The sequence below is a fragment of the Gopherus flavomarginatus genome, chromosome 9 (genome assembly GCF_025201925.1).
Source record: "Gopherus flavomarginatus isolate rGopFla2 chromosome 9, rGopFla2.mat.asm, whole genome shotgun sequence".
NCBI lineage: Eukaryota > Metazoa > Chordata > Testudines > Testudinidae > Gopherus > Gopherus flavomarginatus.
This window is the reverse complement of record NC_066625.1, coordinates 52991645-53018660: the sequence shown is the minus strand read 5'-3', so window position 1 is coordinate 53018660 and position 27016 is coordinate 52991645. Positions and strand designations below refer to the sequence as shown.

The 27016-nt window shown below is 55.9% G+C and overlaps 2 protein-coding genes across 3 annotated transcripts in view; one reads left to right on the top strand and one right to left on the bottom strand.

Moving 5' to 3' along the window:
- Positions 1–4141, top strand: part of LOC127058559 (sodium/nucleoside cotransporter 1-like) — a 46888-nt gene extending 42747 nt beyond the window's left edge. Inside the window, exons 16-17 of the mRNA XM_050968703.1 lie at positions 2626–2740; positions 4015–4141. Coding sequence (XP_050824660.1) covers positions 2626–2740; positions 4015–4141 — 242 coding nt within the window. The remainder of the gene's footprint in view (positions 1–2625; positions 2741–4014) is intronic.
- Positions 4142–12247: 8106 nt separating this feature from the next.
- Positions 12248–27016, bottom strand: part of ALPK3 (alpha kinase 3) — an 83751-nt gene continuing 68982 nt past the window's right edge. For both annotated transcript variants that reach the window (XM_050966782.1, XM_050966783.1), the window contains 9 exons: positions 24355–26341; positions 21313–21460; positions 19275–19402; positions 18679–18714; positions 17699–17973; positions 16715–16803; positions 16059–16276; positions 14711–14759; positions 12248–14085 (listed from right to left, as the gene is read on the bottom strand). In XM_050966782.1, the coding sequence (XP_050822739.1) occupies positions 13746–14085; positions 14711–14759; positions 16059–16276; positions 16715–16803; positions 17699–17973; positions 18679–18714; positions 19275–19402; positions 21313–21460; positions 24355–26341 (3270 nt within the window). In that variant the 3' untranslated portion in view covers positions 12248–13745. The remainder of the gene's footprint in view (positions 14086–14710; positions 14760–16058; positions 16277–16714; positions 16804–17698; positions 17974–18678; positions 18715–19274; positions 19403–21312; positions 21461–24354; positions 26342–27016) is intronic.

Here is a 27016-nt window from a genome sequence, read left to right as displayed (position 1 = left end):
AGGGGTGCAGTTGGCTGGGCGTGGCTCTGCACAGGCAGATTCAGTGTCTGTCCTCTCCTCCCTTTCCAGATCCGCGGCTGTGCTCAGAGTCAGGCCCTGCTCTGGGCTGCTTTCTGTCTGGCCCTTGCCCCTGAGGACCCGGGGAACGGTGCTGCATGGCGGGGGGCTGGAGGATTAATCCCTTCTGGTAGAGGCTTTGAGCTCTCTCTGCAGCATGCATTCTGCCCAGATCCAAGCAGTGTGGGGCAGGAGGCGAAATGAAGCCTGCTGCTGGTCCCCCTGCCTCTAGCCAGCCCTCCTCACCCCTCCAGTGGGATATATGACCCGCAGCATCCCCTCCCCACACAGCAGTGGGAGATGCAGCTCAGGGCACAGCCCTTGGGTGACATCTTGCCAAGGTCCTGGCTGAGGCCTGTGCAAAGGGCCAGTTGGAGAGTCCTGGTTGATCTGGGACATCTGTGCCCTGCACAGGAGCAGCAAGGGCAGGCAGCCCAGCTGCTTGGCTCAGCTCGGCCAACTTTTTGGCCCGAGGGCCACACTGGGGCTGCAAAACTGTATGGATGGCTGGGTAGGGAAGGCTGTGCCTCCCCAAACAGCCTGGCCCCACCCGCTATCTGACCCCTCCCACTTCCTGCCTCCTGACTGCCCCCCTCAGAACCCCCAACCCATCCAACCCCCCCCCCCCCGCTTCTTGTCCCCTGACCGCCCCCTCCTGGGACCCCCATCCCTAACTGCTCCTCCGGGACCCCACCCCCTATCCAACTTCCCCCTGCTCCTTGTCCTCTGATTGCCCTGACCCCTATCCACACCCCCGCCCCCTGACAGGCCCCCTGGGACTCCCACACTTATCCAAACCCCCAGTTCCCGCCTTCTCACCCCTATCCACACCCCCGTCCCCTGACAGGCCCCCCCCAGGACTCTCATGCTTATCCAACTCCACCTGTTCCCCAGCCTCTGACCACCCCAGAACCTCCGCCCCATCCAACTGCCTCTGCTCCCTGTCCACCCATCGGGACCCCAGGCCCTTATCTAACCTCCCAGCCCCAGCCTCCTTACCATGCTGCTCAGAGCAGCATGTCTGGCAGCCATGCCACGCAGCTGGAGCTGGACATGTTGCTGCTCTGCTCAGGGCCGCCCAGAGGGGGGAAAATGGGGCAATTTGCCCCAGGCCCCAGCCCTGCAGGGGCCCCGTGAGCTGCTCCGAGTTTTCTGTGGCACTTCAGTGGTGGGCCCTTCAGTGCAGCGGAAGACTCGGAGCGAGTGAAGGACCCGCTGCTGAATTGCCTTCCGGTGAGTACAAGCGCCACAAGTGGCGGAAAAAAAATAAAATAAAAAAAGCACTGCTCTACCGCCGCCGCTTCATTCTTCAGTGGCAATTCGGCGGCGGGCCCCTCCGAGAGAGGGGAGCTTAGCGGCAATTTTACAGAGTCAGCGCCTTCTTCCTGCTTGCCTCCTTACCTAAATATTGGGACAAATGGCATCCCGATCATACATTGATCGGGACGCAGGGTTAAATATCAGGACAGGTCCAATTTTATCAGGACATCTGGTCACCGTGGCCAGCGGGCCCATAGGTGGCATTGTGACTGCCCAGGTGTAAGGGGAGGGCCGATGTCACTGTGTGGGCGGGGCTATGCTGATTGCCAAGCATGCTCACTGAATGGGTATGCAGAGGCCTGGGGGAGACTCAGGCTGAGCTGGATGCTCCATAGGGGTGCTGGGCCCTTGAGTGCTCCTTGCACAGAGAGGGGTTGTGCTGGGGGAAAAATAGCCTGGCCTGGGGCCCACTGGAGTGCCCCACTGCACAGCCGCAGCCAGGGGGAATAGCCCACATCTGCCACCCCCCCTACTCCTGGCTCCGTGTGTGCTTGCACCCTGCCCTGTGCATGTGGTGCACCCCAGCCCACTTCCCCACACAGTCCCAAAGCGCACCCCCCCTCCCCCGCAAAGACTCACTCCCCACTGGAGCCCTGTGGTTGTGGGAGGTACAGTCCCTGCTTTCCAGCTCCCTAGGATGGTGCTGAACCTCCAGGAGGGCTTGGGCTGAACACAGCTTTATGCCACCTTTGCTCCTCTGCGGCTGGTTCTGGGCAAGTGTCATGCCGGTGCTGGCTGTGCTCTGGCTGACAGCACTGCCCCACAGACCCCGGCTCTCCCATCTGCCTGCTGTCTGGCAGGATCTCCTGGACACCTGGCACATTTGGGGTGGGGCCCGGAGCCTGGCTGGCTCCATAACACCTGCTTGCAGAGCTGCCGTTGTCGGCTTGTGCAGCCTCCCGGGATGAACCTTGGAACCATTTCAAAGACAGGCCCAGGGGCTTTTCTCTGCCTCCCCCAAGGGCCACATCGCCGAGGCACCGTCTGCTTAGGCAGAGCACACCCAGGAGATCAGAAATGCAAGGAGGCCAAGCGAGCCACGTACAGCTGGGATTGGCTCAAAGCCAGGCAGGGGCCCAACTGCTGCAGGTCCTGCAGGCTTGGAGAAGCTCCCTCAGAAGGTGTTGTGCTGCTTCCCACTCCAGGCCACTGTGTTGCTGGTGTGAACACAAGGCACTGCTAAAAAATGCTGGCCATGTCTGAGACCAGTAACACCTCGGCTAACAAACTCCTTCTCCCTACCCCCAGGCATCCTGTATGTGCCCCGAGGGGAAGTGGCCGACTGCTCTGCGTTCCTGAGCACGGCAACCTTTAACACCACCAGCTACGACATCTACATGTGCTGCCGGCAGCTGTTTGCTAAGTGAGTTTTTTGTCTTTGTTTGTGTGGCCTGGCAGCACTGGCTGGGTGGAGCTGTTGCCTGGCCTGGGTCTGCATCTGGGGGGCGAGGGGGGGAGGAAGCTGGTCCTTTGGGAGCTAATGGGGCTTAGACCCACCCACACCAGTGCAGTGTGGCATGGTGCAGTACCCCCTGTTGCCACTGGGGGTGCGACCCTCACCTAAAGGGCGCAGGGAAAAACGCAGGGTTGCCGTCAGTGTCCCAAATGAGGGCCAGCGGCTCCGGTTGGCAGGGCTCAGAATGGGCCCAGCTTGAGGGGCTGCGGTGGCACGTATTGAACTAGTTCTCAGAAGACCCTTCACGCTGTAGCCTGACCCAAGAGCCCAGGGGGGACAAAGCGGAGATTTTGAAACCAATTCCAGGCATTGGCATCACAGTGATCACTGACCGTTTTGCAGGCCAGCACGGTGACGGTTCCTCCTGAAACTTTTTGGTTTTGAAAAAAGGCTGGTGGCTTTGAATGAAAAAAATGTGCAAAAAATGTCACATGGCCATAGACAAAAAATGCGGCAGCAGTGAGGCCTGTTGCAGGGAATGCAGGGGTGGGGCCTGACCCTTGTAGTGGGTGTCTGAGGGGGAGAGGGCTCTCAGCAAAGGGGAGTGCTGAGCTGTGGAGAGGCTGCATAGGGCGAAGAGGGGTTCACAGCCTGGGGAAGTGGTGAGACAAGTAAGGGTTGGGTGCAAGAGGCTGTGGTGTTCATTGGGCATGTGGGGAGTGGAGGGGTACAGCTGGATGGATGTGGGAGAGGTTCAGACTAGAAGATGGTGTCATCAACCCCAGCCATTCAGAAATCATGATTCAGGCCCCAAACTATCATGAGAGTTTTCAACTAATACAATTGGGTCTGTGTTTGCCTTCTGCTGGCAGAGCCATTGGTGATCACAACTGGGAGAGCTAGACACTGCCTTTTTCCCAGTGAAATCCCAGAATCTCTCGTAATCACCTGACTCCAGGAGCTGGGGCTGTAAGGAAACCCCCCCACTATCATTGGGCTAATGATAAACTCTCTTGGCTGGGCAGCACTGAGGTGGGGTGGGCATTAAGGGGATCCAAGCCATCCCAGCCAGACAGGCAGAGCCTTGGGGAGAGGAGACCCTGTGGAAGTGGGTGGATTGGTGGCGGTGGGGAGGGGGTGCTGTCCTGCGGGCGGTGTCAGGCCATGGCGTTCCCAGGGATTGATTCCATGGCAAGATGTTTGTCTGGTGCAACTGACCCTGACTGCACTCTCCCTTCCAGCACTGTGCTCAGCAACAATGGGACCTTATCCTTCACCGGCAGCTGGGTGGGACTTGAGTTCAGCATGGCCTCTCTGACACAGTGCTGCGGGCACTACAACAACACAGTCTGCGCTGGGCTGCCCTAGAGGAGATGGGCAGCCACCCAAACCAGCACTCGTCCTCGGTGCCAGCTCCCAAAGCCCAGTTACAGCCTGTGTGAGATCAGGGCATTGGCCAGACACTGCTGGTCCATGGCTAACCCTCTCCAGAGCACAACAGGCACAGCCCCATTGGCCTTTCCTCCTCTGCTCCCTTTCGCTGCACTGCCCAGGAGCTGGGAGATGCTGTATTTTTGGCTCGACTCTCTACCTCCCTCTAGCCCCATGAACTTCCCAGACGACACAGGACAGAAAACAGCCAGATGGCTCCAGCTGGGGATTTCCTCTGCCAGTCCCCTGGGGCTGTGTGGCTTACAGCAACCGCTCTGGGGCTGGCCCCAGAACCAGGGAGCACCAGCAGGTTCCTGGGTGGCTCCCCAGGCTGGGCCCTGTTGACAACCCAGGCCTTATCTGACCAGGCCCTGTGGGACTTGCCGTGTCTTTGTGGTTCCGGTGACTGCCATGGTGGTTAATGCCCTGCAGGCTCCCTTCCTGCCCAGCTGCTGGGCTAGGGGCCTTGTCCCACACATTCAAGGAGGCTTAATTTATGTTAATACGACCTACTAATAAAACCATAGAGAGCCCTGGGTGTCTCCAAGCTCCTTGCAGTGCTCCTCGCCCAGCCCTCCTGGCTAGACTGTGCAGCAGCCACTCATCCAGACAGTGAGAGGCCACCCAGCCTCGCCCTGGGCATTTAGGCCAACTTTCAGATGGGCTCAGAGCTCATCACCCACAATTGGGGCCTGATTTTCAAACGCACTCATGCCCCCTTCCCTCCTCCCATCTCCGTGTGCGAACAGGGGAGCTGGGCTCTTTGGACAATCTGGCTCAAGCTGGGGGGCAGGGGACTCTGAGCCCTTCTGGAAATCCCAGCCTTTATTCTGCTCTTTTGCTTGGATCCGCTGTCAGTGCTTTCCCACCATGCACCTCACTGGCGCGCCACTGCTCCCTGCCAGCCCCTATCAGTACAGCCATCACTATTCCAGTCCCACTGTGCTTAGCCCTGTTCAAACAGGCAGACAGACAAGATCTCTCCCTGCTCTGTCACAGCAGGTACTTTTGGCTCTCATCCCCAGCTGAGCCCCTCAGCACCTTTGTGCTACTGATTCTCACAACACCCAATGAGGTAGGGCTGCTGCTGGCCCCATTTCACAGGTGGGGAACTGAGGCACAGCAAGACAAAGGCCCAGATTTTCACTGGTACTTGTCACTCCATGCAGCTTTGCAAGGCCTAGGTGACCCTGCTGGCTGAGTCCCATTTTCAAAAGGGACTATGGGCTAGCTCCACAAAGGGACTAGACTCAGGGTTGCAGCACCGAACCCAGAGTGGAGGCTGGTCCTGTCATCAGAAATACTTAACTTGTCACTGAGATGTGTGTGCGACAGCTTCAATCCCTGCTCCAGTAAGGAGACATAATGGAGCAGCTTCACCAAGGAAGGGGGCCAGAGCCCCGCACTGGAGTACACTCTAGCCCTGGGGGACAGGGCAGTGGCCTGGAACATCAGGGACATGGCCCTACTCTGCATCAGGCAGAGTGGGGATTTGAACATGGGTTTCTTGTCCTGGGCGAGTGCTCTGTTCATGGGGCTATTCGGGATAAGGGAGACACTGCCACCTCCTGCTGTGCTCAATGCAGGCTGGTCCGTTGATGTTCCCCAAGGCAGCCTCTAGCACCCCCTGCCATTGAGCCCTGCAGGAGAGCTGAGCTGGGGACATGACTAGTGTGCAAATCCTGCTGGGGCTTAGGAGAAAACTAGACCCTGGGCATCAAGCCAGAGGCAGCCATGGATATACCCCAGGATAGAAAGTTAAGTGCCTAGGGGACCTTACCAGTGCAAATCTAGGCACCTAGGAGGTTAGATGGCCACTGAGCAGGAGTTTTGAGGTTCTACATTTTGGACTTTGGCACCTTAAGTGCCAGGCACCCAAATCCCATTGTGCATCTAGCCCTTTAGGAGCCTCAGTCCTATTGTATGTCGATGGGATTTAACCCTAGACCTGGCCTTGAGGCTGGGAAAGGTGTGTGGGGAACATGCCTGCAGTTGGCCCTCAGGGAGAAGTGAACACCGAGACAGTGGGCGCAATGCACTCGCCTGGCCTGGAAGGGTTTGGCTGCATTGCGGCAGGGTGGTTTGATGCCGCATAGCCAGACTCACACTCACTCAGCTTGAACTAGCATGCTGAAAATAGCCGTGTGGCTGCTGTGGCACAGGTGTGGCTTGGGCTAGTTGCCTGAGTCCATGCCTGCTCAACCATCAGGGTCCAAGCGCAGGCAGCCAGCCTGACCTGCAACAGCCCCAAGGCTGTTCTTAGCCTGCTAGCTCACGCTGAGCTACTGCCAGTCTGTCTGCCGGAGCTGGGAACACATCCTCAGCTGCAGTGCAGACAGACCCGAAATGCACCTGCCTACATGGCACTCTGGGAAGCAACAGGAGTCGTGAACTGCTACGGCCACTGCGCTACCTTCCTTGGTGTGGGCTGCACCTTTGGGAGCTGGCGCAGAGCAGCAGGTGGCCTCCACTGCCACCAGCTTGTTCCGGGAGCCAGAAAGAGATTTCTGGCAGGAGATGGGTTCCTGACCACAGTTAGTAGCTCTCAGTGGTGTCAGCCATGCTCTGTACCAGGTCGCGTGGTCACTGCTAGATTTCATCATGGTTACCATGGCCTTCTACCCTGGGCCCATTCCTGGGGGGTGACAGCTTCCAGAGAAGGGCAGAAACTGCTTCTGTGTTGTATTGCAGTGATGCCTGGGGGTCCCAAGCAGAGACCAGGGCCCCATAGTGCAGGGCTCTGTAACAATATCAAAAAGTCAGTCTGCCCCAGAGCACTCACAGATTTATGGAGAGCCCCAAGGCCCAAGTTGGGGAGGGAGGCAAAGGGAGCAGTGAGAGAAGTCGGTTAGCTAGCAAACAACCAGTGGCTGGATGCTGAAGCCCTTGGCACAAGCTAACAAGGGAGGTGGTGGCTTTGCCAGCTCTTGATGTCTCCGAATCCAGCCTGGATGCCTTTCAGGGAGATGGTCATTGCCTAAACTCGTTATTGGCTCACTCCAGGGGTAAGCGGGGGAAGGGCTCTGGTCTGTGGTATTCAGGTGGCCAGATTAGATGATCTAATGCTCCCATCTGGCCTGGAACTTTAGGTTTTTGCATGTTGATCATTAGCTTGTTAGGCACCTGCCTCCTGGGACACCAGTGCCAAAATCAGACTTACCCAGGTTGGTTTGTAATAACAGGTCCTTCCTCCCTGGCCCCCAGACCCAGCTGCATTGTGAGACTGGGCCCTTTATTGCCTCCAAACCTAGGCATCTGACCATATCTCCCTAGGGAGTGCCTAGTCCCTGCGCCCTCACAGTAAGTAACACTGAGCATCTTAGACTACAAGCTCCAATCTGCCTCATGCACCTGATAATCCTGCCAGAGCAGGTGGGGCACAACAGTGGTAGGGTGAGTCCATGCCTGACCAAGCCAACAGGGCTGCTGCAGACTAATCCAGGCTGTGAGTCTGAGGGAGAGGCAATGCAACGGTAACAGCTGAACAACTCCATAGGGGGTGCATGAGTGGTCCCAGGGGGCAGCCCTGAGAGTTATTCAGAAACTTGTCTAACTTCTGACCTGTGGCCCTTCAGGGCAGGGTCTGTCCCAGCACCCAGCCTGCACCATCCCCACTTAGGCAGATCAGTGGAACTTCCAGAAGCCCCTTATGCACCAGAGTGTTTACGGCAGGGGCTCAGGCATAGCTGCCCCGGTGCAGCCAGGCCCAGCTGCTATTGCACTGCCACATACACCCCTGCAGGTTACCCCTGCTTGAAACAAGGATCAGCTGCACAGGTGCAATTGGCAGCATAAGACAGCTTTGCTCTAGGGGGTGGCAGCTACACTGGGGTAGCCCCATGGCTGTAACCAGAGCAAACAAGGCTCACATCATCGTAGGGCAAGAGGTGAAATCTATCAGGCCCCAGAAAGGTCGAGTTCCATTATGGCAAAAGGAGAACAGGAAACTCAAGGTTGCATCTTAAGGCTCGTGTGGCTCAATACGTTTATTAACGAGCGTTCAGAAGGCACAACGGTATTTACACTAGTCAAGCCCAGAGAGGACTGCAAGGCACTTCTGCGGGACCTGATCCAGCACTTCACTGGTGAATAATACAGTTTAATATGCCTTAGAGGGAATCCTACTACTATGCATCCCAGGGGTCTAATTTATCTGTGTGGCCCCAGGAAAGGGAGCTGGGCGTCCCTGTGGGCAGCTCAGTGAAAGCCTCTGCCCAATGTGCAGCACGACCAGTTACAGGCGCCAGCAACGTGTTTAGGTGCATAAGGACTGGGATTGAGAAGAGCAGTGAAAACACGATTGTGCCATTCTCTAAACCGCTGGTACATTCTCTCCTAGCCTGCCGTGTTAAGGTCTGGTTACCCCAGCTCAGAAATCCTGGTGGCCAGAGAGCAGGTGCAAAGATGAGGCAGAATACAGCTGGGGGAAGGTTTTCCTGTGCAGAGACTGAACAGCTTAGCCATATAGAGTTTGGAAAAGAGGGGACATGGAGACATATGTAAGGTTAGTTTGGGGCTTTTGTTTACACTCCCAGGCAAGCAGCCCAAAGGGAAGCCCAGTGAAATAGAAAAGCAGCAACTTTCCAGCTGGAAAAAGGGGACTGCTTTTAAACACATTATAGTTTATAAATGGAACCTGTGGAACTCCCTGCCCCAAGCGCTGAGGGCCAGAGCTCAGCAGGCTTGAACACAGAATGAGAACTGGATTTCAGAAAGGAATTCATTCAGGGACATTCTCCGGCCTGCGTTACACACATGGTCAGCAGGATGGTGAGCACGGTCCTTGCTGGCTTTGGAATGTATGATCTGAAGAATGAGAAGGGATGCACCTCCATGAGAGAGGGCTCCAACCTTTCATATGTCAGGGCAGAAGCCAGCCCCACTTGATGGCTCAGGAACCAACGTCACTGCAGCCATGTGAGTAGGGGTTTCACATCGCTGGCCAGGCTCTGGTGTAACTCACCAGCAGGCAATGGTGTTCCAGCAGGGATGACTGAGATCCATTGGGTCTCGTCACTGCACTCCCCAGAGTTTGTACCTGCCTTGGGATGGGGGCTGCAGCTGTGCCAGGGAGGTGCTGGCTGAGGCACTGGTCTCATGAGCTAGGTGGTGTCGCCTACCCTACACCTGGGAGTGGGTGCAAACAGACTAGAAAAATGAAACCCCTTCTCCTTTTCCCCCAGCACCACACACAGTCCCCCTCCTCTGCCCTGGAAACAAACACCTGCTATGCTGAGCTTTGGGCAACACACTGCTAGGTACCATATCACCCCCCAGCTAGCGGGACAGCAGGAAGGAGGGGTATCTCGGCCACTCCAGCCGGGAGAGATGCACTGGAGAGCAGGCCAGTCCATCGCGTTTTATTGCATTCGTGCACACCCAGTTGCCAATACACAGACGAGTATGTACATGGTTATCTTACAACGGGCTGAGAGCAAGAAATGGCCCTGGCAGAAGGGTGAAGAGCAGCCGCAGCCATGGAGTGCGAAGCACCAGCCGGGCAGCTCCCTAGCCCAGGCAGCCGGGCCTGCAGCCTTGGCTGGGCACCCAGCGTTGTATCACCACAACATTGCTGCTGCCAGCACCAGTCATCTCCATTGGGACTGAAGTTCTGTGGCATCCCAGTCCCACGCCCCATGGTCACAGCTATTCTGTGCTTTGAGCCCAACGGGACAAGGGCTCAACAGCTCCCCTCCCCCGGAGCCGGCCCAGACTGACCATTAACTGTACTAGTGGGCGGCTCAGCCTGCGGTCACTGCTAGAAGAGGGGAGTTTTTACAGCGAGTTAACAGGCCCCAGCTAGCTCCTGTGGGATCCTAGTGGAGACAAGGCAGGGGTAGCTTTAACTGCAGTGCAGCTAGGCAAGGGCACCTGCAGGGGGTACAGCACTGACCTCCCCAGCTACACAGCAGGAAAAACTGCTCCCTGTGCCTTGGCACTGCTAGGCATTCACAGCAAGAGAGCTACTGTTTATTCCCTCTCGTAAAACACAGCCCCAAGGTGAGCCCTCCCTGTCCTCCTGCGAGCCGGGATCAAGAGGGAGAAGGAAATCTAGCTGCACCTGTTACTGCGCTGGGGCATTATGTCAGCTGCTGGTGGTACCCGAGCAGGAGAGCAGGCGGGTTAGCAAACCAGACTCAACCCTAGAGCAGCCAAGGCAGCGTGTAGCTTTCATACAAAATAGCAGGTCGAGATAAGTCACATGAAAACTACCCCCAGCCATGTCTGCACTAGGGCTTCCCCTCCTGTCGGCTGGCCTTTCCTGGCGAGGATGAGGCCTATGGGGGGTTGCAAACCTGGGCTTTCAGCAGCTTTGTGTGGGAGAAGGGTGGGGGTGGGGGGCTCGTTTGTTTCCAAGGTTGGCTCTGTTTACGCTTTCCCTGCAGGAGCAGCCAAAGGCTGTGTCTGCGCTGTGAGGCTTTGCCCTGCCAGGGCTGTTGGGAAGACTCAGGCTGGCTGCTGTGAGCCCATAACCCCGTCACTATAGGGAAGCCTTCCCTGCTCCGGGGTCGTTAGCACTGTTACCAACATGCCAACCAACCAACAGCAGCTCACACTCACAGAACGGGCTTGTCTCCACTAAAGTTTCACCTCCAGTGACCTGCTTGCCTAGGCCGAGCCTGGGGTGAGCCACAAACACTGTGGCAGTGACACCCCCAAGCAATAAGCAACCAACCAACCTGAGGGCAAATTGCTAATGCAAATGAGCCCCTGCTGCTCGGCAGCTGTGGTGCCCTCACTTCACCTAGCCCAGACAGGACCTGCATTCTAATGGAACCAGCAGACAGGGCATTCTCAGGCCCCCAATCCCTGCCATGAAGAAGCAAGAAGAGAGCACATGGCCCATGTCTGCCCCTTTAAACAAGGCCACAGGCCCGCTGCCAGCCACGCTGGGAGGCAGTAGCCAAGAGAACTTGTGCCTGAGCCAAAGTCTGGCAGCGTAAGCCACAGGCACATCTTGCTCCCTGCCCCCGGCGCAGCTACATGCCAGCACTGAAGCCACGAGACCTAGAGACAAACCAGAAGAATGGAGGCCTATGGGGGCAGGGCTTATAGGCCTGGGGAGTGAGAAGCATGCAGGGCTGGGGCTGTCTCTGAGAGGCAAAGGAAGGGCTTGCCTGTTGATCCCAGGAGCGGGAGGGTGTGGAGAGGCAGGGCAGAGCCGACAGGGCTGTCATAAACAGATAGCTAAGGGTTAATGTCTCTTTCACCTGAAGCACCTGACCAGAGGACCAATCAGGAAACCGGATTTTTTCAACTTTGGGTGGAGGGAATTGTGTGTCTGAGTCTTTGTTTTCTGGCTGCCTGATTTCTCTGAGCTTTGGAGAAGTAGTTCTGTTTTCTAATCTTCTGTTTCTAAGTGTAAGGACAAAGAGATCAGATAGTAAGTTATATGGTTTCTTTTCTTTGGTATTTGCATGAATATAAGTGCTGGAGTGCTTTGATTTGTATTCTTTTTGAATAAGGCTGTTTATTCAATATTCTTTTAAGAAATTGCCCTGTATTGTGTCATCTTAATACAGAGAGAATATTTGTATGTATTTTTCTTTCTTTTTATATAAAGCTTTCTTTTAAAACCTGTTGAAGTTTTTCTTTACTTCAGGGAAATTGAGTCTGTACTCACCAGGGAATTGGTGGGAGGAAGAAATAGGGGAGATCTGTGTGTTGGATTGCTAGCCTGACTTTGCATTCCCTCTGGGGGAATAGGAAAGTACTTTTTGTTTCCAGGATTGGGAACAGAGAGGGAGATTCACTCTGTTTGGATTCACAGAGCTTGTGTCTGTGTATCTCTCCAGGAGCACCTGGAGGGGGGAAGGGAAAAAGGATTATTTCCCTTTGTTGTGAGACTCAAGGGATTTGGGTCTGGGGGTCCCCAGGAAAGGTTTTTCAGGGGGACCAGAGTGCCCCAAAACACTCTAATTTTTTGGGTGGTGGCAGCAGGTACCAGGTCCAAGCAGGTAACTAAGCTTGGAGGATTTCATGCTAACCCCCATATTTTGGACGCTAAGGTCCAAATCTGGGACTAAGGTTATGACAAGGGCACAGCTGGGAAGGTGGGTTCGGACCCTCCCTGGATCCAAAGGGGTGAGCGATAAGACCAGATGAATGCTAAATTACTGGGCTACGTGCCCAGGTGCACCAAAGCAGCTCTTGGCATACAGGGGCGATAGGAAATGTACCATCTTTCCACCGCTGAGCCTGGGAGCTGAACTGGCACCCCCAGCATGAGGTAGAACAGCCTTGAGGCTGCACTAAGTTGAACAAGCTCCCAAGAAGCCTCTCTTCATCTCTTTTGGAGGAGCAGGAGGTTTGAACTCAGCGTTTCTCCCCCCACCTGCCCCTCTGTGCTGGCAAGACTGGCACCCACCTACCATTGTGATTGGTACATTACAATGCAGACACCCCAAGCACTTCCACTACAATAATTGACAGGGAACTAAGTGGTGACATTTTAATTGCACCCGGTAGACTCCAAAGTTAACACTCCCAGCTGAGAGGCCCCAGGCAATGACTCGGGCGGACAATGCTGTATTAGTAACAGGTGACACACACGTGGAAGGGTGGCTTTGCACCGCTTTGCACCAGGGAAAGCGAAGAATCTGCCACATGGTTCTGTAGCAAGGGCTGGATGCTGCCAGACTTTCCGGGCCCGGAGAACCACCGAAAACACAGGGCCATCCCCATGGGGCAAAGAGGGACCAAGCAGGCTGTCTAGTCATGCTCCCCCTACAGATTAGTGAGTAGGTAATGGGCATGGGGTGGGACCGGAGAGAAGTGCTGAACTAGCCGGGTTCAGGGAAGCTACAGCCGAGGTTAGTAGGGCCTGTGTACGGCCCATGAGGGACCTGAGGTCAGGGATTTCCACTGGGAGGAAAACACCAGGAGGTGCTGCGAGCCGTGGGGACCAAAGAGCTACCAAGACTTTGTGGCACACGTGCCCGAGTGGGGTCAGTGCACTGTAGCCAGCTGTAGGCTGGCAGGGTAGAGCAGCACATTCCTCGTGGCACACAAAGGAGCACCAGCCTGCTCGCTCTCCTCCAGGGGTCGCCAGCAGAGAACACCAGGGCCAGGCGTCGGAGCAGAGCCAGAGAAAAGCCAGCACAGTCTAAAGGAGGGGTTCGGAAAACGAGCCTCAGGGTCACCATCAGGCGATGGCCAGTGCTCCCTGGTGATCAGGCTGGCACACTGCCCCAATACCCTCTGCACAGGGCTCTGTGGCGCGTGCATGGCCCTGGCAGCTGGGGCTTCTTGGCAGGCTGGCCGGCCTGGATGAGCTGTTTCTTTAAAGAGGTAACAGAGATGAGCTGCCATGCTCCCTGCAGCAGCTGTGCAGGCCCTGCCGTGCACCGAGCCAGCTCCGGACCACGAGGCTACCCAGGGCCCCCCCGCACTGGCGCCAGCCTATTCACTGCTTCACTCGCACACCACACAGAGCGCAGCGCGGGGGGCGTGCTGGGAGCCACAGGAAGAAAGGCAGCTGGGTCCCCTTTCCAGGTGTGCGCGGCGGCACACTGCCTGCGTGGCTGCACCAAGGCTCTGACTACTGCAGCTGGCTGGACCTGTCGCTCTCCAGCGCTTTGTGCTTCGGGGCCGGCTGGGCCTCCCCAGCTTCAGTGGATTTCCGGGAGGCTTTGGGGCTCACAGCGCCCTTCCGGGTGCCCTGGGGGCTTGCCAGGCCTTTCTTCTGCAGCTGGGGGCTGGACTGGGCTGAGGGGGCCTTCCTGCCCAGGGAGGGGCTCTTGGAGCCCTTGGGTTTGGCTGGCTGCTGCAGGCTCTCCAGACTCTTCAGGCCCAGGATCTCACAATAGCGGTTACACCGGTGGGCAGCAGCAAACTGGTCCAGCAGGGCCGGGAAGCAGCTCTCCTTCAGCCCCTGGTACCTGCCAACACAGCCACACTCAGGGCCAGTGCCCTGCCAAGGGGGTTCCGGGCCAGGGCGCCCCTATCCCCACACACCCCCAGGCACGGCAAGCAGGGAGACAAGACGCCTGGGCTGCTGCCCTCTGGGCACATAACCCTTTCTGGATGGTAGGTGGGGGCGCTGACTTTCCACTCTAGGGCATTGCTGCAGGTGCTCACTGCATGGGCTATGGTACTGCAGCAGAGGGCAAAGCAGCTCCTGGACCCACAATTGTGTCCCCCCTGCCCCAGACCCACCCTTCCTTTTGCAGCCCCCACTTGCCATCACATACCCCCACCCCCCCCAGTTCCCTTTCACTTCCCCTCCCACCCGCCATCACACACTAAGGAACTGGAGCGGGAAGAGGAGAGCAGCAGAGACAGGCCTGGGGCTGGACTGTGCAGGAGGAGGACAGAGCTATGGCTGGCCGGCTGGCCGAGTGACGGGGAAGGAAGTGGGGGGGCAAAGTCACCGCAAGCCCTGCAGAGAGGCTGGGGCAGCCCCATCACGTGGCAGACACAACCTGGGGTAGGGGAGAGCCCCCACGGCCCCTCTGAGAAGCAGAGGGTCTGCCAGCTCTCTGCCTCAGCCCTGCAGTCACTTACCCTTTCAGCTTTGTAGCTATCCTCACGTTTGTGATCCTCCACCCAACGCCTGCAAGGGAAGGGAACAATCACCAGCCTCAGGCCGAGCCCGATGCAGCTCCCATGGCTGTCAGCAGAAGCCTGGCTGCTAATTCTGCCAGGACAGTAGGATTTGGCCCAAGGAATCTCCTGGCTGGGGTCCAAGTCACTGAGCTCACCGCAGGAGCAGGGTGGGCATGAGAGACACCGGGGGGGCCCCTGTCACCCCTGCATGGGCAGGATGGGCACGAGGGGCATCAGCACAGGGTCCCAGTGTCCCCTGCGCAGGCAGGATGGGCACGAGGAGCACTGGGGGGCGTCACCCCTTCTTAGGCTGAGTGGGTACGAGGGGCTCCGGCAAGGGGTCCCAGTCATCACTGCATGGGCAGGGTGAGCACAAGGGGTACTGGCGTGGGGTCCCAGTCACCCCTGAGAGGGCAAGGTGGGTGTGAGGGGCACCGGCACAGGGTTCCAGTCACCCCTGTGGGGTCCTGGGCAAATCACGTTGAGGCCCTGTGTTGCCCTCTTTTCGATTGAACGCGCCTTTAGCTCTGTCCCTCTCTGAATTCCCTCCTTCATACAGGCTGGCAGGGCTGCTAGTGGAGTCACAGAGAGCCTGGGGAGGGGACAGTCCTACCAGGAAAGGAGCGATGAGCAGTGACCAGCCTGCAGAGCCTCTCCATACAGAGATCGCAGCAGCCCCCACCCATGTCACCCCATCATCTGGTGGAGCAGAGATGGAACAGTCCCCATTTCACATCTGGCTCAGAGAGGTCACAGGCCAGGGCTTTGAGGGGGCTCTTGGTTTGGGTGCCCTGTCAACATGCTTTCAGCTGCTGGCTCCAGCTGCCACTAGGCATTCTCTGCACCTCTGCAAATCAGGCCCCAGGGGTCTGGAGTTGGGGACCATAGAGGAGAGGCTCTTTCTGAAAGCCTGAGGCCAAGGCCCTCAAGCCAGTGGCTGGCACAGACAGGAACAGAGGCCAGATCTCCCGGGTTCCCACCTCCAGGTGCCAACGCAGGCTGCCATTCCTTTACATCCTTGGTGGATGCAATGCTATGAGAGAGAGACTACTAGGAAAGGCCCTGCCTGCCACCATGCCTGGCAGATGGCAGGGGGGGTGGCTGGAGTCCTTGGCTGAAGGAGATTTTCCCCTCTCCTTTTTCCAGCAGCCACCACTCCCTTGCTCTCTCTCAGGAGCGGGGCTGCCCGGACAGCTCTGGGTGGTGTGTTGTAGGGGGCACCACTGCCCTGGGCCCTGTGGCGCTGGGCCAGAGGAACCAGGGACTCCTCCCTCACCGGGGACTAGACAGCTGCCTCGGCCCGTACCTTCCATGTCAGTCACAAGGATGTTTCCATTTGTCCACTGGTAGAGCCAGTGCTGGAAGGCGCAGCACTTCTGTGCGATCTCTGAGCTGCTCTGCACAGCCAGGCTGCCGTCCCGCTCCTTCACGCAGTACCGCTCAAAGGGCCCTGCCAGGTCCTCCTCGATGGTGGCGTATGGGACAGTGTTGGCAGGTCGGTAAATGAGATACAGAGGTATGATCCTGGACAATGGTAAATGGCCCGGGTCAGCACAGGGCAAGCTAGAACATAGGCCGACGGGCTGGCTCTGCGACTAGCATGCAGAGCACATGGCGGACCCGAACCCAGAGCCCACCGCCCTGAACACCGTCTCCTGGCTGCTCCCTGGGCCGGGCAACAGCCTGTCTCCAAGTGGCCCCCACCTCAGCTAGCGACTGGACTTGCTCATGTTAGCCCAGGCCCCGGGCCCTGCCCACACAACGCTCCCAATTCGGCTTCTGAGTGCACCTGTTAATGAAAACGGGCCACTGGATTCCTGGAGCAATGGGGCGGAGGAGGCCATGCCAGTACCGCCCACCCTGGATCCTCCCTCCCTCGGCCCAGTGATGCTCGGGGTGGGAGGAGGCCATGCTGCCCTGTGCCCCTGCATGCTCAGGATGGCGGGCAGAGGCCCAACTTACTCGGGCACTGCTCCGAAGTCTGGAATGGCCCGTGCTTCAGCGGCAAAGATCTTGCAGTACTCCCGGCTCGAGTTCTGGATTTTGCACTCCTAGGGATTCAAGCAGAGTCATTATCTCTTGCCCTGTCCTGTGTCAGCAAGCCAGGTTCAGACAGCATCCTGCTCCTCCTGGAGAGCTCAGACGGGCACCGGGATGTATCCTCGCTGGCAATCACAGGACAAAGGGCAGCTCAAACCACCAGAGCCTCCCCACCATGCAGTGTGGGGGACAGCAGGCATGATGGGTAAGAGCACTGGACAGCCATGGAGCAGGCTATGGGTGCTGGCCCCTGTCCCTCAGGGCTTGTGTGACAGCAGCTAGCTGAGGAGCAGAGGAGCAGGCAGGACACAGTCCAGGGCTGGGCAGGCAGCACAAGGGACAGCTCAGAAGAAGCAGGCAGTGGCAGGAGAGCAGAGGTCGGGGGCAACTGGCCAGAGGGGCCAGCAGGCCAGGAGCCGGTGCCCAGGCTGGGGGAGGCTGTTCCAGGCTCTGGGATGTGCATGAGGAAAGGTGGGAGAGGGAAAGCGGGAGGAGAGAAGAGGAGTGGGGCCAGGGTTGGACAGGCTGGCGGGTGCAGGGGGTTGCTGAGGAGTGGCAGTGAGCTGGGTAGCGAGTGGGGAGCAGGCCAGGTGGGGGAAGCATGCTGGGCAGGAGCAGTGTGCCAGGTGGGGGGAGGGACATACAGGGTAGGGGGTGTATGTGTGCAATGCAGGCAACAACAATCAAAGCACTGAGCCAAGTCAGGGTTTTCAGGCTGACCCCATACTGCAGGAACAAGGGGGTGTGGCCTGGGCGCACCTGCCAGGGAGCACAGAGGGAGGGGGCGTGGCCGGGGCCTGCCTGCCGGGAGCATGGGGGGAGGGGGCATGGCTGGGGCCTGCCTGCCAGGGAGTGTGGGGGGAGCGAATGTGGCCAGCGTGAGCCTGCCGAAGGGCTTGGGCCCACCTGGATGGTGATGTCATAGTTCTTCTCGATAAGCGTGTTCTCGTTCTTGGTCCCGAAGACAATGAGGTTGTGCACTTTGATGATGCAGGTCCGGCCGGACTCGAAGACAGGCTCCAGGCCGTAGATTATCCTGGCGCGCCAGGCTTTGCGCAGGAAGCTGGCGCCCACCTCCATGTCCTCGCTCACAACGCGCCCAAAGAACTTGTCCCCCCAGTAGCCTGAGTCGGCCAGGCCCTTGGCGAACACCATGGGGGTCATCTCGATCTCCTCGCCAACTGGCAGAAGGAAAGCAGCGAGTTAGTGGTGGCAGGTGCTGCTGGGAACAGGGCAGCTGAGCAGGCACTAGGCTCTTCCTTCCGGGGTGTGCAGCAGGTTGGGTCCCTAGTGCAAAGAGAGATAGGGAGGGCTGCACACTCAGGCCCAGGAGCAGAAGGAGGCTGGGGAACAGCTCCTGCTGTATGCTAGCACCCTCCCTGGCTGACTGGTGGCATGGTGCTCACAGAATCACAGATTATTAGGGTTGGAAGGGACCTCAGGAGATCATCTAGTCCAACCCGCTGCTCAAAGCAGGACCAATCCTCACTTCCTTAAATGGCCCCCTCAAGGATTGAACTCATAACCCTGGGTTTAGCAGGCCAATGCTCAAACCACTGAGCTATCCCCCCCTGCCCCATGAGGAGCCCTTCGCTGCAGTGCTGGAGGAGCCCCTCGCTGCAGGGCCTTGGGAAGAAGCTCCAGGTCTGCGATCAGGGAGCTTGATATCTGGCTGGCATTAGCCAGCTGCCCAGCACAAGGCCTTGCACATAGACACCGGCTCGTTAGGGAGGAATGGCTGGATCTGGCCATGCTGCGTTTTGTGGTCACCCCTCCCACTGGGCACTCTGCTCCAGCCCAGGCGTGAGGGGGCACTGGGCTTACTCTGAGCCCAGCAGTAAGGGCCTGGCCAGCACTCACTGCTCCTCTGGCTGCTCCCACTTTACCTTCAATTTCTTCTCTGGAGACGAATCCCGAGAGCACTAGAGGAGAAACAGAGCCCTGGTTGTTAGTGCCCTGAGGTGGCTGGGCCTGACTATCAGCTGTTCATCCCAGCCCCCTCCCTGCTCCTCCTAGGGACACTCAGACCTGAAAGTGCCCTGGCAGTGCCTGCGCACGCCTGCACCAGTGTAACACAGTAACTACACCGAATGCTGGGCCCTGCTCGCAGCCGGGCCAGACGCCGGAGGGAGGAGCAGTGGGATAGGGCTCCTAGGCCCAGGGCCGCCTTGTCAGAGAGACCAGCAGACAGGCCAGCTTCTACCCTTCAGGAGAACAGGCCAAGGCCCAGCCATTGGAGGGACTCTCGGCACAGGGCTGGATTCATTCCCTGTCCCAGGTTCATATCGCTGGGTGATGGAGCATGGAGGAGGCTCTTTACCGCAGGCCACTCCTGATCTCTCTGCCCCCGCCAATTGCCTGGTATCCAACCTGGCCCCGCTCCTGCCCCCATTGCCCATTATCCAACTAATTCCTCTGCCCCCCTCCCGACGTCCAGTAACCAACCTCCCCCTCCTCATGCCCCATACCCAACCCACCTCACCTTCTGCGCTGAGCAGGAAGTCGGTGGAGTCGGTGCCATACTCATTCTCGATGGTGCACTTGTACACGCCACAGTCCTTCCGGGATGCCTGCACAATGGCCAGGGCTGCCTGCCCCTCATCACCTGAGCTGAAAGACAATGGAGCCAGCCTGGAGATTAGCGCTGGGAAGCCCTGTAGTATCTGTATTGTGGTAGGGCCTATGAGCCCCAGCTGCAGCCACAACCCTACTGTGTGAGGAGCTGTACATACCCACCCATCCAATGAAAGGACAGGCCCTGTCCCACAGAGCTTTCAGTCTGACTTCAGCCCTGCAGTGGGTACATGTGAACTGAAAGGCAGGTGAATGCTACCAGGAGTGAGGTATGCAGCACATTGGGAAATGGATCATCCTGTGTGATCCAGCGAGACATAACCCAGGGGGTCTCAGGAAGCTACTTTGCTGCTTCCTGACACTCAGGAACTATGGGATTATTACGGTTTCCTGTAGATAGTACTTGGGGAGAATGAAAAAGAAAAGAGACACCACTCGCTTCCCCCAGCAGTCCCCTTAATTTCCAGCAGGCTGGCAGGAGGACAGTTTCTCAGATTTGAGTCTTCTTTTTAGGGGACAAAGGTGGGAATCTTCCTCACATTCTCTGCAGTGAAGACAGATGCAAAGCATTCATTTAACGTCTCTGCAATGGCCTTGTCTCCTTGAGTGCTTCTTTAGCATCTCAATTGTCCAGTGGCCCCACTGTTTGTTTGGCAAGCTTCCAAATTGTTCTGCAGTTGGTTTTTGAGTCTTTTGCTAGTTGCTTCTCAAATTCTTTTTTTGGCCTGCCTAATTATAGTTTTACACTTGACTTGCCAGAGTATATGTTCCTCTCTATTTTCCTCAGTAGGACTTAACTTCCACTTTTTAAAGGATGCCTTTTGCCTCTCACTGCTTCTTTTAATTTGTTGTTTAGCCGCACTGGCAGTTTTTTTGGTTCTCTCTGTTTTTTTGATCTGGGGCATACATTTAATCTGAGCCTTTGTTATGACGTCTTGAAAAAGTTTCCATGCAGCTTGCAGGCATTTCATTTTAGTGCAGGAAGGGTGTAACCAACAACAGGGGCCACAGCTCCTTACAGAGAAGCATCTGGTCTGGTGGAGCACCAAGCCCTGGCCTTCTCAGTGAAGCCAGAACATCACTTGTACTTCTCATGGCGATCATGTGCTGTGGCTGAACCCAGAGTCCAATTGCCTGGGGGGAAGACTGCTTTGCCCTGCCCTTATTAGTGTTTCCCAACTCTCCCTGTGCCTCCATTATAGGATGTTGGGAATGTGGGTTCTGGAGACAGTGCAGGCCCTGCTTCTGTCTGACTTAGTCCCTTCCATGCACAGTGCAGAAGGACATCCCATTGTTACAGGCTGGGCAGGTGTTCCCTCAGTGTGGTGCATGGGATTCTTGCTCGCTCTCTGCCCTAGGAGCTGGGCTCTGAGCATTAGTGTTTGCTGTGGTTAACAAGGAACAGATTCTCCAGTTCGTTCTGTCCCACCTTGGCTTCTCTCTCTCTAGAGCCAGGGGGCCCCTGTGCTAATGGCCGGGTGTACTTCACTGATACCAAGGGATCCATATTTGGACTTGTTAGCAGGGTACACCTTCACCCCAAAAGAACCAGGGTGGGTCTATGGTGTAGGCAAGATATGTGACTGCCACACAGGTGGACAGAACCAAACTAGTTTAAATCTGCCTAGATCAAAGCCATCTTGAGTTAACAGCAGCAGTGAGGCACAGGCGGTGGCTGATCAAGTATGCACCCAGAGTCCTGGGCGGGGTTGTACTCCAGACGCTAGCCTGCACCGCTTGCACTACACACTATTGCTCCTGGAGCTGGCTTTGCTGTTGCTAAATCAAAGCTAGTTTGGCTATGTCTACATAGGCTGCAGTCACACCTCCCGGTTGCAGTGTGGATACACCCTCAGAGCTAATAAATGCAAGGGGCAAGGCTAGATTTAACACATCGGCCACAGGATATGCACAATGAGTAAAATACAGCAAAACTGGCAGATTACCTCCGTCTGGCTTCTGCTACAGGGAACTCATCCTTGTACCACGTCAGCTTCGAGTCACTCAAAATATTGAAGAACTGGCACCAAAGTTTCAGGTTTCCTGATGCATCAGAAAATTGTTCTGCTCTGATCTTACGAATCAGCTGGGGGGCTAAGGACAAAGGTGCAGAGACGGGAGTGGTGTGAGACCAACAACATACATATCAGTTCCACTCCACAGACTAGCCCTTGGTCATTCAGTCTTGTTACCAATCCCTGGGATTAGCATATGCCCGTAGCACAGCTTTTACCAGGCAGGCTTTCAAAGTGCTACTCAAAACAGATACAAACTATATAAAAGGAGGAATGCAGCACAGCAGCTGTTCGCAACAATGGGAAATGAAGAAAAATACCAGATCCAACCTGAAGTGCGGAGGGAACTCAGGGAGGCAGAAGGCATTCACCAGAGTGGGAATTTTTGCTGTACACACCTGCTTTTTCCCTTGGATATCAGGTGGCCCCAAGGAGACATCTTCAGTTTTACAGCTCATCTGAAGGCTACTCTCTTCCTCCCCCAGTGCCCTCAGAGACCCCAAAAGCACTGACTGCGAAGATGGAGCGCCACCTATGAGTCTGCACCACCACTTCCTGCACCACCAGTGTAGTGAGTATCTCCCATCCTCCTCCGAGCCACTCTGGCCTGGCGTAGCTTGTCAGGTGGCAGATCTCGGCACAGGGTGGGCAATGGCACCAAACCACTCTTGTTTTGGTGGCCTTAACAGAAATTTGAAATCAACACTTTAAAATATGTAAAATATGAGACAGGAAACAGATCGACCAGTGCTGCAGTGGGACCGAGATTAGTTCAATTGCTCTCCAAACTTTACTTACTGCATAATCAGGTTTCTATCTTTAATGTGGGGGAGTGGGGGGAAAGGTAAGGCAGCCTAAACCAGGCTTCCTCTGTGTGTGCAGCACAGCAGAGACCAGAACAAGCTTTCAGATAACTTGGCCTTCACTGATGTAAGCAAAGTCTGGATGAGCTCTCCCCTGTTACCTAGTGGTGAGCTGTGGAAAAAGACTTCAGAAAGTTGATCTTGTTTGCCTAGGTGCTCAGCATGATGGGATTGCTTGTCCAAATGATCAGTTGTGGCTGGTGTTGGATTTCCCAGTCTCCTTGTCATTAGGGCAGGAGTAATAAAGGGTTGTTATCCTTGTGTGTAAACTGAGGGCGGCAGAACTGTACCTGGCATTTCCCAATGGAGGGACTCACCCTCAACTGAGCAACACTCGCTAGGCAGGGGACATGGGTTCTAAAGCATAATAAGTTGAGAGAAGGTTGGGGTAGATATTGGTACTGGGTGGTTTGGACCTTGTTTAAGGATTGTAGACACCATTGGATCTTGTCTCTCTCCATGATATAATAAAAGCACTAATTTAGATTCAACTGAGAGTCTTGTTATATACTGCAGAGATGAAATCACTGATACCTAGGCCTAAGAATTAGTTTTACTTTGGGACAATGTCTCTCTTGCAAGAGACTACCCAGTGTGCACCAGCAGTGAGATCCCCCCACAAATAGTTCAAATCACTGAGAGCTATGATAAGGGGGTGGGGGCCTGAAGACATCTTAGTGAGTGACCAGCTGGGTAGCTGGCGGAGAGGTGTGGTGAGCAGCCAGCAGAGAAGCTGGTGGAGATGGCCAGATCAGAGCTCCACAGAGGCGTGGCAATTGGCTGTTGGGGCAACGAGCGAGTGCCTGAGCAGTACAGCGTGTAAGGTGCCTCCTTATCCCCTCCACCCCCGCCTTCCGCACAGGGTGGGAAGTGAACTCTGCAGATAAACCTCTGAACTCTGGGGCTGCACTGGCCAAGGACAGCAACTGTGAGTGGGATACAAAGAAGGGACGGGCACATTAAAGGGACTTTTGGGTTGCTGGACTTAAGACCATCAGGGGAAAAGGACACTGCCCACTTACTTGCGGGTGGGTCTTTTTGCTCATGGTTTGTGTTTATGAACCCTAGTTGTGGTATTTTTCCAAATTAATGCTGAGTTAATTCCCTCCTTTTATTAAAAGTTTTTGCTACACTCAGACTCTGTGCTTGTGAGAGGGGAAGTACTGCCTCACAGAGGTGCCCAGGGGGTGGCGTGTAATTGCCCTAGGTCACTGGGTGGGGGCTCGAGATGGTTTTGTGTTGTATTGTTGAAAAGGAACCCCTAGATGCTGAACCTGATCCTTGTTGCTGCTGGCTCCACCTAGCAGAAGCGTTACACTCAGATCCCTCATGACACAGAGATTGGGCAAGTCTCCATGTCTGGTAACTCAAGTGATCACAGCATCATCTCTCTAACTCTGGGAGCCTCACAGTGAGCTACAATGTGGTCTACAGCGGATTCTCCTTCGGGGCTCTGCAGATCCTTGGCTCCCAGCTCTTACTCTAATCCTGGCTTTGCTCCTCCTAACCCTAGAAAGCCTCACAAAGCCTGTCTCTCTAGTGCTGCTGGTGGTCGGTGTCTCCTGCTCTCAGTGCTGTCTGTGTTCTGGATGCATACTTTAAATGGGGGGCCCTGGGTAATTACTTAGTAACTGTACAGGCTTTGGGGATGTGAACTGCTCAGGATTCTGTTCTGCTTTCCAAACTCCACAGAAAAGGAGGTGGATCCTTCCCCACCCGGACTGAGAGAAGGGGACACTGGTATCTGAAATGGCAGGGTTCTTTACCCTGGTGTGACTTCTCCATTCACCTGCCTTCGATGGGAGCAGGAAATGCCCCTTTGGACTGGCCTGTGCCCATGTCAAAGGAAGGACAGGCATGGGTAGGTCTAGAAACCTGCGGAGATTTCACATTCTGCATGTTACCCATTCCCAGATGTCCTGGTGGCTCCCTGCTACTGCAAGGACATGTCACTGCTTCGTGCTGCTGTCCTACGTACTCCTACAGAAACCCCTCCAGGCTTGCAAACTCTGGGGGTTAGTGTGTACTATATGCAGGGTGGGAGAGTGTGTCTGCGTCTCTCCTACCTGGGGGTATCCCATGCTGTCCTTGCCTCTCATGTTTTTCTTACCTTTAAATGGATTGTTTGTTTTCCTTGACTCCCCTGCCTGTCCTTCCTGCTTGGTAACTTCAGGGCCTTCCGGGGTCCCACTGATTTCCTCTGAGGGCTCCTCGTACGCCTTGGGAACTTCAAGTGTCGCCATCTTTCTGGGGAGGGTTGGGGAGTGTCGGTCCATAGGAGGAGACAGAGTTGGGACAGGGGCTTGTAACAGAGCTGGGTTCTTCCTGGACTGTCGGGGAGACACGGTGGGGCTGTCCCTCTTCAGATGCACTTGGCTCTCCGAGGCTGCAGCCTCTGCCTCCTCCAGCTGCTTGCTTTTGGCTAAGTATATCTTGCGTCGAGCCCCGGAGGCAAGCTCCTCTGGTGTGGCACAAGGTAATGCTGCAACCAGGTCACGGGAGTTCTCCTTCGTGCTGCTTTCGAGATGCAGATCAGAAAGCCCATCGTCTGCCTGTCTTGTTCCCTCCAGGGGCACGTTACCCACCACGATAGAAGGAACAGAGAGCAGGGCAGACCCTTCTGGTTCAGATGCCTCCGTGACTGGCAGTGTGCTACATGCTAAAGGACTGATACCCAGAGCCTCTTTGCTGGTAACTAATTCTTGGTTAATCATTCCCGTGAGCCTTCTAGACGTTCTGGGGCTTAAATGCAAGCTCTCTGCACTTTGGAAGAGTTGGTTATTTTGCACCCTTTCTAAGATTTTCCTTGATGTGCCGGGGCTTAGCCCTGCAATGCCCACTTCCAGCATTGCTTTCTCCTCCCCAGCAGGCTGGCTCTCTTTCTCTTCAGTCTCAGTGTCCTTCTTTGGGGGGCCCTTACATTTATCTGGCTCTGATGATGACATTTTTAAAAGCAGAAGTAAATAATTCTTCAAGGAGGACACTAGGTTTCTGTGCTGTACTTTGTGCTCCAGGGATACCTCTCCATCCGGAGTTCTCTCTTCAGCCCGTGGAGCGAGTGGTGCCTCCGTTTTCAGTTCAGATGTACCTGTAGAGGTCATGCTGTTTCTCCCAGCTGCAGCCGCTGGCTCTTTGCCTGGAGTCACAGCTCTCTGCTCACTTTCCTCCCCACTCTCAGGAGTCAGTGACACAGGTGCCAGCTTGGCACTGCGCTCCATGGCAGGGCTGACTGGAAGCCGCTCGCGGTGAGGCATAGCAGCCAGCGTTGGTGCAGATTCATTTGTTTTCCTAGTCTCCATTTCTCTTTTCACATCACCTGGCGGCTGGGCTGCTGATTGTTTCCCACCAGCAGGGGCTTCTTTGACTGGAGAAGAGGAAGCTGAGCCTGGTGCTTCCACAGACTCTGAAATCTCTGCAATGGCAATGGGATGCAGCTCTTCCTTACTCACCTGGGTGGAGACTGGAGCTGCCTGTTTAGGCACCCAGGACACCCCACCCACCACTCCATCTGCTTGCTGTGAGGTCTCATGGGAGGGCTCCATAGGGCTCTCCTCTACCTCTGTGCAGGACAAGCTGTCCCCTAACCAGCTTCCAGCTGGCTCTGTTTCTGCAGTTAATGGCTGAGCAATCTTCTCACCCTCCCCCATTCCACTCCAGCAGGCACCTGGTTTAAGCAGGGCTTTGCCTCCAGGCATACGACTTGCTTTCTTCAATGCTGACCCAGCTGTAGCTAGCTCCTCATTCTGCTCACTTGGAGTTGGTCTTTGCTGGGTCTCTTTGCCTGGGAAATTCAAGGAATGCCCTGCTCCCTCTTCTTTCCAAGGTGGATGTTCCTCCCAGCTGGGCTGTGTGAGGCCAGGAGAACCTGCCAGAGGCCTCTGGGAACTCTCCTGGCTTATTTTTAGCATCCCTGTTCCTCGCAGCCTGGAGCTGGATGGCTGTTCAGACTGCTCTGTCTCTCTCTCCATGCAGATGGGCTTCCTTCTTGTGAGCTCCTTTAACTGGCTGGCTTGAGAATTAGTGTCCTCCGTTGGCTCTAACGCTGAATGTTTCAGGTCACTGGTGGAGGACACCACCTGCTTCATTGCCTCCTGAGCCTAGGAACAAAAGGGAAACCATTATTATGTTATTGTCTGTATTCACTTGGCGTTAACTTAGAACCCTGGGCCCATCTACACTACACTGCACGGGGTCTGGATACCATATTGGATCATGGTCTGGTCTTGCCTCTGTGGATAGGACCAAACAGTTAGGACCTGATTACAAGAAGTGCTGAGGGACACTAGATGGGGAGGCCCTGAGTTACTACAGAGAGTTTTTCCCAGGTGTCTGGCTGGTGGGTCTTGCCCACATGCTCAGGGTCTAACTGATCGCCATATTTGGGGTTGGGAAGGAATTTTCTCCTGGGTCAGATTGGCAGAGACCCTGGGGGGTTTTCACCTTCCTCTGCAGCGTGGGGCATGGGTCACTTGCAGGTTTCAACTAGTGTAAATGGTGGATTCTCTGTAACTTGAAATCTTTAAACCATGATTTGAAGACATGAACTCAGCCAGAGGTTGGGGGTCTATTACAGGAGTAGGTGGGTGAGGTTCTATAGCCTGCAATATGCAGGAGGTCGGACTAGATGATCACGATGGTCCCTTCTGACCTTAAAGTGTATGAGTGCCCCTTGCTCCCACTGATTGCAGTTGGACCTGTGGGGGTTCAACACCTCTGAAAAATCAGGCTCCTACTTGTAGCTATGCTCCTGCTATGTAAAGACCATGGCTGCA